The sequence below is a fragment of the Anas platyrhynchos genome, chromosome 18, assembly GCF_047663525.1.
Source record: "Anas platyrhynchos isolate ZD024472 breed Pekin duck chromosome 18, IASCAAS_PekinDuck_T2T, whole genome shotgun sequence".
In the NCBI taxonomy this organism is placed as follows: Eukaryota; Metazoa; Chordata; class Aves; order Anseriformes; family Anatidae; genus Anas; species Anas platyrhynchos.
The window spans coordinates 13,942,981-13,958,605 of record NC_092604.1 but is presented as its reverse complement, the minus strand read 5'-3'; the positions used below and the strand labels follow the sequence as shown (position 1 = coordinate 13,958,605).

The 15,625-nt window shown below is 53.0% G+C and overlaps 1 protein-coding gene across 1 annotated transcript in view; it reads right to left on the bottom strand.

Moving 5' to 3' along the window:
• Positions 1-3,222: 3,222 nt before the first annotated feature.
• Positions 3,223-15,625, bottom strand: part of MVB12B (multivesicular body subunit 12B) — a 65,222-nt gene continuing 52,819 nt past the window's right edge. The window contains exons 8-10 of the mRNA XM_038188058.2: positions 14,800-14,855; positions 12,637-12,696; positions 3,223-8,146 (exon numbers count right to left, since the gene is read on the bottom strand). Coding sequence (XP_038043986.1) covers positions 8,060-8,146; positions 12,637-12,696; positions 14,800-14,855 — 203 coding nt within the window. The 3' untranslated portion in view covers positions 3,223-8,059. The remainder of the gene's footprint in view (positions 8,147-12,636; positions 12,697-14,799; positions 14,856-15,625) is intronic.

Below are 15,625 nucleotides of genomic sequence, written 5' to 3'. Positions count from 1 at the left end.
ACTGCTCCACGCGCTGGCTGTGGCCCACGTGCAAGCATCTGCAGCCCAAACATCAACCACATCGTGCCTAGCAGCGGGGGCAGGACACCACCGCTCCCCCTGGCTTTGAGCATCGCTGCTGCTCCTGGTAGCGGTGGTGGTGACCCCCTCCCACCAGCACCAGTCCCTGCAGCTCTTTAGACCATGGCTGCTTCAGAAGAAACTCCTCAGAAATGGCAGAGAGATTCGGTGAAGGATCTTTTAACATTCAATAATTACAGGGGGATTCTGAGCAGCTGAATTGGGAAATACAAAGATCAGAGGCTGAGCAGAAATACTAGGGTTTTGGTGAAACCTGGAGTATTTCAACAGCAGCGCAATCCCAGAGGCCTCTGAGCAGCTTCTCAGAGGAAGGGGAGCCCAAGCCCTGCCAGGGCGGCGCTGGCTCCAACCACAAACCAAGCTGAGCTCCAGGGATGAGCCCTCGCAGCGGGTGCGGAGGCGCTGCTGCCACCCAGCAGGAGTTGTGCAGCCCCAGCCCGCGCTGCCCCCAGGCGCAGCCCCCGGCAGAGGCAGCAGCCGACCCTGCAGGCATCGCCCGGCAGCGACGGGTCGGCGGCCGCTCGCGCCCGAATGCTGCACGTAGCCACGGAGGTCAGGGGGTGGTGCGGGACCAGCCCCCCCTGGTTTATGTGCCCCCCGCGCCTGCCTCCTCCCCCGGCCGGGACATTCAATCAGGTGCCGGTGACGGCTCCCACAGCAACTCCACGGTGCAGTTTCTTAGTTTTTGGCAGAACCAGCGGTACTCGCTTTAAAAAGGTTATAAAAACATGTGCCTGAAGAGAATGTTGGGAACTCGGGTATTAATCTCCTTTAATTCAAAGGCCACTCTAAGTATGTGAGACAGAAATATTGGCTGGGGTGAGAGAAGATGGCAGAGGTCATAGCGTACGCCACCACTTGGGTCAAGTTCAGAAAAATAACTAAGCACAAAGAATAACAAATTTGAGTTCTAATGGGGTGATATTAGCCTCTCTGTAGCTGAGAAATCCATTTTGCCCCCAAGGGCTCTCACAAGGGTGCAACAGAAGGGCTCTGTCCCCGCTGTGCGCTGCCCTCGCTGCTGCCCAACAGCCCCCGTGCCGGGTCCTTCCCCATCCTGCCCAGTGCTGCCGCTTCTCCCCGCCGCTGCGAGGCAGCCACCAAAGGGGCTTCGCCCTCCAGCACCACACTTGGCAGCAGGCGCTTGAGCTGAGGGCAGTCCCAGCAACGTCCCTCCAGTGCCATTAAAACACTGCAGCAGCACTTGACAAAGAAAGCACAAAGCAGGGCCACACAGTACAGACCCTGAGTCATAAAAGCACGGCACCTTCCCTGTAACTCACACTTCCACCCTTAACTGCCTCTCTTAAAACACGGCCGTATTTCAGAGCTGATTATAAAACCCTGTTTATTTCTGCAGAATCCCAGTTTATAATATTTGTAAAAAACAAGACCACAGAGCCCTGAGCTGGGCAGGGCTGCTCTTAGCCTACAGAAATGCTCCCACCTGGCCCACGTGCAGCCTCCATCCCTGCTGGGGCAGCCCCGAGCCGAAACGCTGCGCAGGAGAGAAGCCACTTGGGTGGCCTCCGGGCAAGAAAGCCCAGCCTCAGCGCTCTGCCCGAACGCCCTGCCCAAAAGCCCTGCCTGCTGCCGGGTCACTGCGCAACACTGCGGGCAGCAGCCGGGGGCTGCAGTTGCGAGGTGCCCTGCAGCCCCACACACGCTGCACTCAGGCTGCACACTACTGTCACCTGCTGCATGCTGCTGTCACCTGCTGCGCACTGCTGCAGTGCCAGGAGCTCCCAGTAGAGCCCTCCCTGCTCCGGGCTGCGGCAGCGTCCCCAGCAGGGGATGCGCTGCGCTGCAGAAAGGCCGTCCGAGGGAGCGGCTGCGCACAAGCATGTGCACGGTAACAACAAGGAATCCAATGAAAGACGGTGCTGAAAAGTCAAGCCCAGACGCTGGTGTTGCCAAGCTGTGATGCTGACTCCGTGACTTAAACCTGACCTCCTCATAATGACACACAATGCAAATTATAATTACGGGTCACTAAAGCTGTTAATCTTTATAGAGGATAAACAAGTTGTTTCACCGACTTTGCCAGCATTTACTGTACTGAACACACTCATTGCCACCCACATCTGGGACACTGCCTGTACAGCAGCGTAGGGATCACGAGTGGTCCTTATCCTCCAGAAAACACTTCAGCTGAGCTATTTTGACTACTGATTTTTGACTACTGATTTTTGACTACTGACTTTGCAGCATAAAGTTTAACAGAGACATTTTGGATTGATTTTCCAAGACTTCTTATATTTTATTTTCAAGGATAGAAAACAAGACAAGCAAAAGCGAATTACCTACGTGGGGATCAAGCCATAACCTCTGACATACCTGCTTGTCAGTCAGGGTACCTGTCAGCACTGCGGGCAGTCACGGCTGCTCCCCAGCTCCTCATCAGGGATTCACAGCTCCTGGTCCAACTGCTCATGATTCCTCTGCTCCCATCTCTTTATTACTCCTGTGTCTGAATTCAGGTCACGTCTCTTGCAGTGTCCTTCACCTTCCTGGGTACCCTGAGAGCACAGGAAAGGGTATCTCTGGTCTCAGCCCTCATGTCCTACCAAAACTGCTCAGAAAGCCCCTGTTGGCCCCAAGCAGGAGCAGAAGGTGACCTGCACAGTTGTGACAGAGAAAAAAGCACCTTTGTAAATGAGTCTCTTGCATTAAAGCCTGCAGTACCCGTTCCTTTCTGAGACCTTCCAATCCAAGGACACATATGAGTGATGATTTATAATTCCACATGATCAAAACCAGAGACTGAAGGTAAGAAAACTCACCTCTGTAGGACACCACAAGAACCACCCACCTGTACCATTCTAGCTCCTTAACAAGTGTTCATCTTGGTACAAAGCCAATTGCTTCACTGAAGTCCAAGTCTACTGTTAGAAAGCATCACCTGTATCAAACAAACTTGTAATCTCAGTTAGAAATACAAGTAGTTCCAGGTGACACAGCTGAAACTGCTACAGTACAGCAGAGTTCAGACTAAGCATTAACTCATGTTTCATTCTCCTGACGTGTTTTAACTACTTGCAAAACATCCAGGTTTGAGATCTGAAGAAGTCAGCGCAACAACGATACAGAGGGAAGATGTGCAAGCTGGTCCCAAGGAACATACACATGCAAAACAGAGAATAAACTGATTAAAGCAAATTTTATTTAACAATTATATTAAGAATACAGACTAAGTTATCACACAATGAAACTTCCCTTTGTAAAATACAGGAGAGTCATCTAAAATAAATACAAAAGGTAATAACATTCATTAGATTAATGCACAGTAAATTCACTTTCAATAACCCAACAAAATGCATAGCATCTTAAAAAAACACTTTCCAACTGCATAAAAGGTTTCTCTCATGTTCGTATGATGGCATTCAAAACTGTTGCTGTTTACAAAGAATTTCACAATAAATGACCATAATATCCAACCTGTTTGGTGTCCCTGTATTGAATGAATTGAGCAGCACCTTACTGAGCCTTTTAATTAACCGAGGAACACCCTCCCTACCCGCAGCGCTGGTGGTTTATGGCTCAGAACAGCTGCCTGACACCGCTCGGCCGCCCCGCTGCCGGGACACGCCGTCTGTTCGTCAAGGCTGGAGGCTGAGGTAACGCTGACACACAGACACTGCTTCAGGAGGGGACTCACCCGGGCAGGGCCTGCAGGGCCCAGGGCAGCTCTGCAACGTGCCCGGCCCCTCGCACGAGGGGCACTGCTGGGGGACGTGGCCGCGCGTGGGGCTGGGCTCTGGGCGCCCTCGCCAGGCGCTCACCCCGCCAGCAACACCCCCGTGCCATGAGGCGGGCACTGCAGGAGTTTTACTTTTATGTTAAAAACACGGGTAAGCCGAGTGTCGTAGGCACCATTTTCTGCAGCCGTCTGTGCCGTGTGCGGTTTGAAGGATGGCGAGGCAGAGCCACAGCAGGCCGGCCCTGGCACAGGGCAGCAGGGCTCTGCGTGCCCCGTGGGCGCTGAGGGGCAGGGGGTGAGGGCGGGTGTGGGCCTTGCCAGCTGCGGAGGGCGCCGTGCCCCAACCTCCCTCTGCTGAGGAGATTGTCAGGGCCAAGGGACCAGCAGGCTCCCAGGCTCCAGGACACGCTCCCTCGCCACCAGCACCCACCGTGCCGTGCCCAGGCAGCACCTCCTACAGGCTCTGAGGCCGCAGGTTCGGTTTGAGGAGTTCAGGAAACCAGCAGGGGCACGGGGCGGGTGTGAAACCCAACAAGCCCAAAGTAACGAACTACCAACAACGTCCTACTACACAGGAGGCTCACAAGGGATCCTTTCCTACAAACACTGAGGCAATCTCAGTGACAGTCAAAGGAACGAAGTATGACAAAGTTTATTCCTATACAACTACAGCTACGAGATGCTCCCGCAGGAAGACATCTGCTAAGTCAGTCCACACTTGAGTTTTACCACAAAGTTCACGCTTTACATTACTTTCTGCACTAATTTCTTGCCTTTCCGTAAGTAACACGTTAGACATCGCAGCCTGTCCTGGACGGTCCATGACTCATCTTGGTACTGTGGGAAAGCCAGGAGGCAGCACGCCACTACGAACCCACATCGGAAGGTGTATTTTACAGGAAGTAAACCCCTCACTGCTGCTCTTCTGTCTCTGTTGCAGAGATATGGATCTGTTGGATAATTTGGCAAACTAATCTCTGCATCAGCCACAAGATTAAGCTACCTGGTGTCCAGTTTTGTTCTAGAAACAGAAAGAAGGTAGCCAAACGCATCTGGTAAAGCTCTGCAAATCCACTTCTGTTGCTTCCCACTGACACATCCCCACCCCTTATGCCCCAGAAGGCTTCCCCACAGACAAACATCAATATCAGGCTCCCTGAATATTTACTGCCTGGACCAGTGGTAGCACACTTGCCTATCCGACAGGGATGCTTGTGCTGCCTCTGGCACATTGCTGTGAGGATGCAAGGACCAGCCCTGCAATGAGTTACTGAGAGTACAAAAGTTACAGAACTGCAAATAGAACCTGCCTGTGGAAATGCTGATCTGATGCCTGCGATATGCAGAATTCAGAGGTGCAGCAGGAAAGCTTCCTAGAACCAGTGGACTGAGAAGGTAAAATCAGCCACCCTGTGCTGTGCCTCGCTGTGCTTCTGAGTATTGACTCTGAGCCCTCTCAGCTTTGGAGATGTCCACACTTTTCTAGCCTCAGGTTAGCATGTCTGAGAGCACAACTGGCTTTCAGCAGCTGTAGCTCTTTACTCAAAACATCTCTACTGCACTCATACACACAGATCATGCTTTTGATAACAGCTATCTTTGAAGTGCCACAGTGCAAAACCCCACTGTAAAGACCAAATTTATCTTCCAATTTTCTTTGCAGATGCATCCCTGAAGTAGCTTTGCTAGGCCAGTGTTAAGAGAAGAGACAGTGAGAACCAACTATACAAATATATCCCGAAGATTTCTTAGATGCTTGTCCCAGCTGGATGTCCTGGCAGCATTTTGAGCCATCCAGTGTTTCTTGTAGGTCACTGAAGAGAAAGCTGAACTTACTATCCCTAAGAAGACTGAGCAAGTGCAACTGTCGCTATAAATATTAAAGCACCAGGTTTTATCTCCAGATGCTCTAAGCTAAATCTCACGGGAAGGGACTCAAAGCTATGTGCCCATTTTCCCAAGACATCCATAGGAAGTGCTCGCCTGGATGCTGAGCTTGGCAGCTACCAAAGCTGCTCCTCACTGTGGCACGGTCAGTCCTGCCTTCAGCACAGGAAGATGCGGAGGGAGGAGGTGCTCCTTGTAGCTGTCTCCCTATCTCTGGGCAGCAGAAACTGCCCCTGGAGCTCTGCAGACTCTGTACTGGCAGCTTAGCACTAGCCTTGCAGCCCTTGCTCGCCCACCATCAGTAACAGGGGAGGTCAGCTGTCTGCAACTCTGTTGTCCCAAAGCTATGAGGAATGCACTGCTGCAGTCAGCTTCGACCTACCTGCAGTGTCCACTAAAGGAGAAGCTATAAGTGGATGCCACAGAAAACTACAGAACAAATTACAAGCAGAAAAATAGAACGACAAAAGATGGATGAGATGGGCATACTACTACAGCATAGAGTGGATTTGAACTTCAAGTGAACCTGAGCCGAATGACCAGGCTGCCATGGTATGTTCATTTGTTGATGTCGGCATCATCAATCTAGCCTTTGTGAAGCTTGGCAGTGAGGTCTGGCTTTGCTTTCCTGCAGGATAAATAAGAACTAAAAATGGTGCTGCAACCTTCAAGTAAATGAGCACTTCCAGGGGGTCAACCAAACCTCCAGAGTTGATGCAAATGACATAGCTTTAATCCTTTTGACCAAATTATGACACACCTGCAACCAAATCTGCCTATGCTTTTGAATCGCACAGCCTTGCTTTGCAGAGGCAGTTTTAGAAAATTATCACCTGATTAGAAGAAGTTGAAGCACATAACGGGAATCAATCTATCCTGAATGTTAAGGTAAATTGTGCTCATTATTCTAGAGATATGGTACGGTGCCTTAAAACCAGAAATGAATCTTTGGACAAGAAATATTTTACATATGTACAAATAAAAAATACAAGCCGACAGTACAAAGCCTACTGTTAGTTACCATTCTGTCCAACTAGAAAATACAAGATCAACCAAAAGCAGTGCAAAGCAGGTCAGGGCATATATGTGACCCAGACCGAGAGCGGCAATACTGTTACTTGTTACTATGGCAATTGCGTTTCAATAGGGTTAGGTAATCAGTATTTTACAATACAAAAAGTTGTACATTTGAACACTTAAAAATTGCCATTTTGCTGCCATGATGGAGTTTTGTTCTACAGCAGAGACTTGAAAAAGCAGCACAGAGTCAGACGGGCATTTCTAAGTAACTCATTACAACAACCGAGTTCTCCAAGACATGCATTTGACTCAGGAGTGAGCTAAGGTCACCGATCACAAGGAGGCTGAGGTCAGGGTTTAATGCATCAACTCTCATCCTGTGCTACGCCAGACTTCAGTGCTTCCTTCCACGAGTGCAAAGGAGAACAGGCACATCTCTTTTGTTTTAGCAGCTAGCGGGGCAAAAATGAGAAAACTGTCCAAAGCAAGAGACAGGTGACAGCATCCGCCTGGTCAGCAGGGCCACAGCTCAGCAGGCAGCTGCAGCGAGGGGTCAGCATGACGTTGCAGGGGTCTTGCTGGCTTGCCATCAGCATCCAGCCCAGAAGGACACATGGGACGTTTGTCACTCGAGGTCCTGCCAGACATGCGGACACCCTGTGCAAAGCAAACGTGCTTCACCTCAGAGACCGCAGTGCCGCTCGTGATCTCTGTGCTTCTCCCCCTTGGCAGCAACTGGGGAGAGGGCCCAGAGCAGGTCTGAGCAAGTGACTTTGGCTCCACGAGCCTACAGCAAAAAAGAAGACCACAGTCTGGGGTTGAACCTGGCCACGGCAGAGTTGCTGCATGCCCAGACCTCAGCGGAGGCCAATGAAGTGTCTGCCGCGGCTCGGTGCCGCCTGCTCGGCGATGTGCACGGGGTGACGAGAGCAAAGCAGCCAGCTTGGGCAGGAGGTCTGGAGTTTGCTGTTAACCGGCTGTTATCTTTTACTCTCTCTCAGGGCTCGCTGCTGAGCATTCCTGATCGTCTGTGAGCTCACAGCGTGCTGTTCACAGGGCTTCGTTACAGTCTATTGTTTCTGTGACTGTCCTGCAGCAGGGTACATGGAAATAGAAGCAACCGAGAGGCTGCCAGTCAGGCTCTGAGTAACGTACTCACGTGGAGACTCGTCCGCAGCAGCGTACAAGGCCGAGGGCAGCTGCCGAAGGGTTGCACGATCCAAACGCGTGGAGCAACGTGTGCGGGAGGAGGCGGTGCAGCGCAGGGTGGGTGGCGATGTCTGGGTGAGCAGAGCTCTGCCGGCAGGGCCCCGGCGCCGCATCCCGCTCAGTAGTACACGCGCACGAGGCTGCTCCAGCGCCGGCAGCCCCTCAGGACGGCGGGACCGGCGGGCACCTGGTGGGGCTGGGCGGCAGGCGAGCCGCCGCGCTCTGCTCCGTCCTGAAGCTGTAGTCGTACTGTGGGAGAGACCGGACACGGGGAGCGCTGCGGCACCTGCCTGGCAGCGCCCCCAGCCCCTGCCCCGCCCGGGATGAACGCCACCGGCAGGAAGAGCAGCAGGACGGCCCCGGCACCGGCAGCAGCCTCAGCCGCGCCCCCCTGCCCCGGGCCGAGGCCGTGCCCGCACAGCCTGCCCGCGGCGGGGCGCGTTCGCTGCCCTCCCCCAGCCCCCGGCTTACCGGGAACGCGGCCGCGCCTCCTGCCCTCGAAGCGGCCCCCCGGGAAGCCCCCGCCCGGCGCGGGCCTCCCGCGACACCTCCCACCGCGGTGCCTGCGGCTGTCGGGAGCGCGCCCCGGCCGCGAGCCCCGGCCGCGAGCCCCCGCCGCCCGCCCAGCTTCGCCCCCCGGGGCCGGGCCGGGCTCGGCACCTGCGGGCCGGGGCCCGGGCACGCGGAGCCGCCGCCCGCGGGATGCCGCAGCAGCGCCACCTGCCGGCCGCACCGCGCCGCGCCCGCCGCGCCGCCACCCCGAGGCTGCGGGGCCGCCCCGAGGCCTCGGCCCGGGCCCGGCCTCCCCCGGCCTCCCGGGGCCGTACCCGGCGGGGCCGCGGGCGGGGCCGGGCGGCTCCGGGCGGGCGAGGCCCCGGCGGCCGGGAGCCGGCCCCGGCCCTCCCTCTCCCCCCCCCCCGCGGCAGCGCCGGGGCCGTGCAGCGAGGCGCGGCGGCGCTAGGGGGTGCTCGGCGACCGGCTCCGAGCCGCCTGGCGCCGGGAGCGCCTCGGGGCGGCCCCGCTCGCAGCAGGGCCGGGAGCCTCGGCGCGGGCCGGGCTCCGCCACAGGCAGCAGCGGGCAGCGGCGGGCGGGGAGCTGGGGTCAAGCAGCCGCTTCTGTCAAGGCTGCCTTTTAATTGGCAAACGCGGCTTCATTAATTTTGCCTCGGTGTCATGATGTCACAGCCAGCAGAACCAGCCCCAAGCTAAATAAGCACCGAGCATCATTTTTCAACGCGCAAACACATAAAGATGTCAGCTCAAACTGTTTACTAATTAACACTTAAAAAGACACAAATTAGATATGCGTGGCTAAGAGCAATTATAATCAAGACGAATTTCTCTAGTCATTTGGGAACTGAAAAAAATGCCTAATTGCTGGAACCAATGTTTTAAAAACTGAAATCATGCCAGTTAGCAAATATGTTCATTTAAAGAACATTTCATGTGACTACACTCCGGAGAATTGACTACAAACATGAGAACAAGGAAAAATATTTCTGTATAAAATTAAAATTTTAAGCTCTTTTAGATTTACCACTTCTTCATTAAACATACTTGCAAAGAACAGCCCATGAAAACTTGTAGGAATTAAGTGGTTAAACGAGCTGCCTTCCTTGTCAGTTTAAAAAGAATAATTAATATTAGATGCTCACTTTACTAATTAGATCCTCTCCAGACTTTCAGCTCAATGCCAAGCTGAACTGGAGGCTCGGTGCTCTCTGCCAGCATCCCGTGAGCAGCAGCCTGCCCGGAGGCTGAGGGCCACGCGGCGTTCGGCAGTGACCATCCCACCTGCCTGGATGCTGACACTGGAAGCTTCCCTACCCGGTACACGAGGAGCAGCAAGCACAGCCCCCCTGCAGCCCCGCAAGGAGGCTGCTGCAGGGGCTTCTGCTCCTCTCTGCCCCGTGTCCACCAAAATGGCTTTGGGTGAACTCAGCTTCAAACCTTCTCCAGCCTCTGCTCCCACCCGGCTCCACCTCCTCACACATCCCCTAGCGCTCGGCTGTGCGGTTCCAGTGCCTGCTGCAAGGAGACGCGGCCTGAGCACGCAGCCGCTCCCGCTGCAGGCTGGCTGTGCAGTACAGGATTTGCACCCTATTTTCACTGCTTTTCCTGAAAGGGTGGCGTCCTTTCATTTGGCTCGCTGCACAGCTTGGAGGATGGGTGCATACATCTGCAAATGTTGCGACAGAGAACAATAACTCTTGGAATTCTTTGGGAATATTTTTGAATGGCATCTAGCTCCAGGGAAAATGTTCTTGCTGCTCTGGAAATCCAGAAGATTTGTTGTAATGGTGCTATTGCTTGCAAGGGAAATAAAACCATGTGGAAATTCACAATATTTATATGCGCAGCTATCTATGTGCAGACAAGATGCTTCATCAAGGAATATAGGCTGCATAATTATACTTTTCATTACTCTGAAACACACGCAGCCTGTAACAGAACAGGAGGGTGTGGGGAGAACCAGCAGGTATCCGCCACTCTTCCCACAGCCACCCCAGCCTAGCCAGCAGCGGTCCCCACGCTCTGCAGGCCCGCGAGAGGCTCCGGAGAGGGCTGCGGGCAGCACGCTGAGCTGCCCTGACCTCACCACGCCTGGCAGGATGGAGAGGGCAGCAGAAGGAGACCTAACGCCACTGCGCTTCCCCTCCAGCAAAAGGCACCTGCAGCTGACTGGCGAGAGGGGGACAGGAGGCAGAAGGGCTCGGGGCAGCTGTTCCCCGAGCACTGGGCTCCACGTGCTCAGGGCAGGCTGGGGCTGCCCAAGCACACCGTGGCGGCCCCCAGCAGTAGGCAGGCGCGCCACATGGCAGGACCGCAGCGCCTGAGGCAGCGGGGTGCTTCTGCCAGCGATTTCCACACTTGGGCAGCATGCTCAGAGTCACCATCACAGCGCTCTGCTGTGCTGACGGATGCCTGGAAAGCTCTGGCATCCAGCCAACTTTTCTTACTCAGGCAAAATTTCAAGGCAGGAAGAGGAGACAGATTTTGTGACTCGCCGGTCACAAGTGGTGTCCCTCAGGGGTCGGTCTTGGGTCCAGTGCTCTTCAACGTCTTTATCAATGACACAGACGATGGAATCGAGCGCACCCTCAGCAAGTTTGCAGATGACACCGAGCTGAGCGGTGCAGTCGGTACGGGAGAGGGAAGGGATGCCATCCGGAGGGACCTGGGCAGGCTGGAGACCTGGGCCCATGAGAACCTCATGAGGTTCAACAAGGCCAAGTGCAAGGTGCTGCACTTGCGCTGGGGCAATCCCAGGTATTTATATAGACTGGGAGAAGAAGAAGTTGAGAGCAGCCCTGCGGAGAAGGACCTGGGGGTCCTGCTGGACGAGAAGCTGGACATCAGCCAGCAGTGTGTGTTTGCAGCCCGAAAAGCCAGCTACGTCCAGGGCTGCATTAAAAACGGGTGGCCAGCAGGGAGAGGGAGGGGATTGTCCCCCTCTGCGCTGCCCTTTTGAGACCCCACCTGGAGCACTGCGTGCAGGCCTGGGGCCCCAGCACAAGAAGGATGTGGGGCTCTTGGAGCAGGTCCAGAGGAGGGCCACTAAGATGATCAGAGGGCTGGGGCACCTCTCCTGTGCAGAGAGGTTGAGGGAACCGGGCTTGTTTAGCCTGGAGAAGAGAAGGCTCTGGGGAGACCTCATCATGGCCTTCCAGTACTTGTAGGGAGGGTATAAACAGGAGGGGTTCCCCCTGTTTATGTGTGTTGGTAGTGACAGGACAAGAGGGAATGGTTTTAAACTAAGACAGGGGAGATTTAGGTTAGATATTAGGAGGAAGTTATTTACTCAGAGGGTGGTGAGGCACTGGAACAGGTTGCCCAGAGAGGTTGTGGATGCCCCATCCCTGGAGGCATTCAAGGCCAGGCTGGATGCGGCTCTGGGCAGCCTGCTCCAGTGGCTGACAACCCCGCCCAGAGCAGGGGGGTTGAAACTAAATGATCTTTAAGGTCCTTTTCAACCCAGGCCATTCCATGATTCTATGATTTAAGAAACTGGACCCACAACTGCAACCAAAGAGCAGAGAGGCCAAGAAGAGTCTGGAAGTATTGCTATGCTACCTGCTTACGCTTTGCCGTTAACCCTGCTGGTCTGCACAACAGAGACATCTGTGACCAAGGATGCCCAAAGAAACAAATGCTGCTGAGAATCTTCCTCCTGGTCTTAGACATGCACCTGAGAAGCAGCTCTTGCAGAGCAGCTGGCTCCTCAGCACCATGCAGCCCAAGTCACACGTGTGCCAAAATGCTCCCTCAGGAACAGTCTCAGTTTGGTTCCTGCCTGTTCCCTAACCTCCTGAAAGACCCACATTTGCTAAAAATGCCAGTTCTTTTTCCTGGTAGCAAGTTACCTGCGGATTCTAATTGAAAAATTATGATGTAGTTTACTTTGTACTACTTAGCTGACTTCATTTGCTTCCTGACACAAACAGCACCTTGCTTGTAACAAACACCTTTTGTTAGTAAAAGAGAAAGGTTGAATAAGAGAGACATCTGGAATTAAATGGAGGCCAGCAGCCTTTGCCACTAGATTCTAAGTCTAACACTTCTTTACCTGGCACAAATCACAGATGTCTCTAATTCTGTATTTACTGTTTGACTCAGCATTGACTTCACCTACCAGCAGTGACTTGGGAAAGACAAGACCTTTTCCACAGGGGGGAAAATCTTACAACTAAATGAACACAGATCTCATGACACTTCTTAGTGCATGGGTGGGAACCTACCTCCTTCTCGATTTCTGCAAGGGTTTTGATTGTGATGCCCAAAAGATCAACCGGCTGCATCTGGTGGAATAAAAAAAAAAAACAACAGAAATGCCAATTTTTGTTGTTGTTTTGATTTTGGTTTTGTTTAAAGTCAGCAAATACTCCATCACCAGAGATTTAGAGGCACCATCTGTAAATGCATGCATAATCCTATTTCTCAGTGCACCACAAGAGAGAAGCAGCAGAAGGCGGTTTAGGGATAACAGCTCTAATACCTTTCTCCCTAAATGGGGACAGCTGACACTCATCACAGTGTCACTTTAAACAGGTAAATCTTTAGCCATCTCCCTGCCACGTTACTGGAACACGCTTTGTAATACCCCATGGATTTTGTATGGCCACAGCACGCAGGTGTGAGTGGCACCAGCTGTGGAAAACCTCGATCATATTGACCATATGGTGGCAATGGTGTCTAAAGGATCTGAAGGGAGATTAGCATGACCTAATCTTTCTGCATTTGTCCTCGCTGCAGGGGCCTCCAGCTTTCTGGGAATGAAGTCCCATAAACAACCCTTGCAGAAAGCAGTGGTTGTGAAAAACCACATCCAGCTGCCCACACAGGTTGTGTCAGTGAGAAAAAGAATGCACGAAGCAGGAGTATGATGTGAAAAATCAGACACATCTGACAGTTCTGCGTTTGCTGCAACAGCATCTTGTAAATTATTTTAAGAAGATATTGTTTTAGGGATCGGATGGATTAGAGGACTGGTAATGGGATGCCTTTGAGCTCTGGATCACCAACTTAAGACAGTGCTGGGCCAGTGATGCTCAAAAGCAATTCTCAACTTGTACTGGGGTGGGTGCCCGTACTGAGGTGCAAGGCTGCCCTGCCCAGGATGTCGGAGTCGCCCTCCCTCCGCAGTCACTGCCATGCTCAGAGCCAAGGATGCGGCACCGTGCCCCGCCGCTGCGCAGCTCCTGGGCGTGCTGGGCAGGACCCCTCTCTGCAAGGAGAAGTCACTCAGAAACATGCTCTGTGCGAAAATAACCAAGCATGTTTTGCTGCTGCAATTGAGATGCCTGAGCTTAAATAATCCCTTAAACCAGAGGGCAGCAGCAATGCTGAAATCATTTTTCTATCCCCTTTTCTGTTTCCTGGCACCCCGCAGAGGTCCAGCTGCAGTGCCATGAGGACGCAGACACCTCCTTAAACTTCCCAGGCTGGAATCAGGGAACAGGACGCCTCAGCCTCCCGCAGAACTGGGTTTCTGCCAGCGTAGCCATGGCAGCCCCGCTGCGGGGCACCACAGCCACCGCTCCACGTGCGGGATCACTGGCGTTCCTTCAGATCCGGTAGCTCTGAAGGATTTAGGTGATGCCAGTTGTGTTTGGTGTGAGCAGAGAACGCAGGGGCGTCCCGCCTCGTTGGTGCTCCCCAGACAGTTTTCCAGAGATGCTCCTGCCACCAAGGGCCTTTCGGGCACTGCATCTAGCAGCAAGGTGGTGGGACAGGGGAACCCTGGCTGGCCATGGCGCACGTGGGGCTGACCTGCTAGGGACCACAGCGCTCGTGCTCAGGCACTTTGTGTGCTGCGGCCAAGCAAGGGCAGCACAGCCTGGGCCCCGCTTGGAGGTGCCGTGCCCTCCTTGCCCCCACACTGCTCCCGGCTCTGCTCCCAAGGGGTGTGCAGCATGCAGGGGGAACCTCGTGGCCGCCTGCAGGGCAGCAGCCAGGGGTCAGTGCCAGCAAACACCGTGCTGTTCCTGCTGCCTTCAGCTTCTGGGGCGCAAAAGGAAACCCGTGAGGTTGACTGTACTGTGCGGTCTCCACAACAGGTTAAATTCAGGAGACCTGAGTATTTGCAGCTTTCTTTAAAATCTAGACTAGGAAATTAGAAGTGTTTCCAGGGCACAGAAGGTCAAATCACCGCTCCTATTTTTAATGGCATTAAACCTTCATCTCCTGGGAGAATTCAGTTTCAGAAAAGATCTGGCAAAAGCTGCTCCCACCTACAGGAAAGTATTCTGAGGTGCAGCCATGGGCCATCTCAAGCACAAGGCATGTATTAGACCATACAGAAGAAAAGGTCCCAGAAGCTGATAATTTGTGTTAATGCTATGTGATCGTTCTCCATGAAAAGACGAATTACAGACATGGGAAGAAGAATGAAGGTAACTCACCCCTTCAGGAGCGCAGGCAAACTTCTCTGAAATCATAAAAGGTACTCCATCCATCGCTGTAAGGGACAAAACAAGCAAAAACGTCACATTTCCAGCTCACTTCTGACATGCAGCTCCACATATTCACAACAACATATCAAGTGTACATGGCATTGACATTTGATTGATACCTCATAGAAGTTATTGCCAATCTTTTCTCCCTCTAATCTCCCAGTGTTTTCTCTGTTGAAGACAGCTGGGTTAGTTCCTACCAAGTCAGGAAATTCGATAAACCCTCCCTGCTCTACCCACATATCATTTCATGGTCTCGGTTTTGAGTCTGCTTCCAACTTGGTCCAGCTGCCAAAAAAGGACAGCATTTGAAACTGCAAACAAATACGAGCAGTTTAAAAGGACAGACATCTATTTATCGCTACCACACAGAACAATCTGAGCTACCTTGGTGTCCTAACCAGAGGAAAAGGGAAGCACCTTGTTCAGATAACTTTCACGTTTCCAAATACAAAGCAGTAGGTAGGCACTGCTGGGCAGAACCACAGCAAGCACCTCCCCATACCTGACTGCCACCACTGGAAATTCAACAGCAAGCAACGGAGCTTGAACAAAATGCAAACCGCATCTGGAGGACAGAAACCAGTGAAGTAGCTGGAGAGACACAAGGACAGGTCACTGTGCTAGGCACTCTCTGTAGCACCACCGTAATGATATTAAAAGGATTTTTTCTATTTATAATGTTGTATATTATTCTCAGATATTGCAACAATGTTCAGTGTTTTTGTCTTGTTATCACCACCTTGGAAACTTCACAGAAATCCTCCCACAGGAC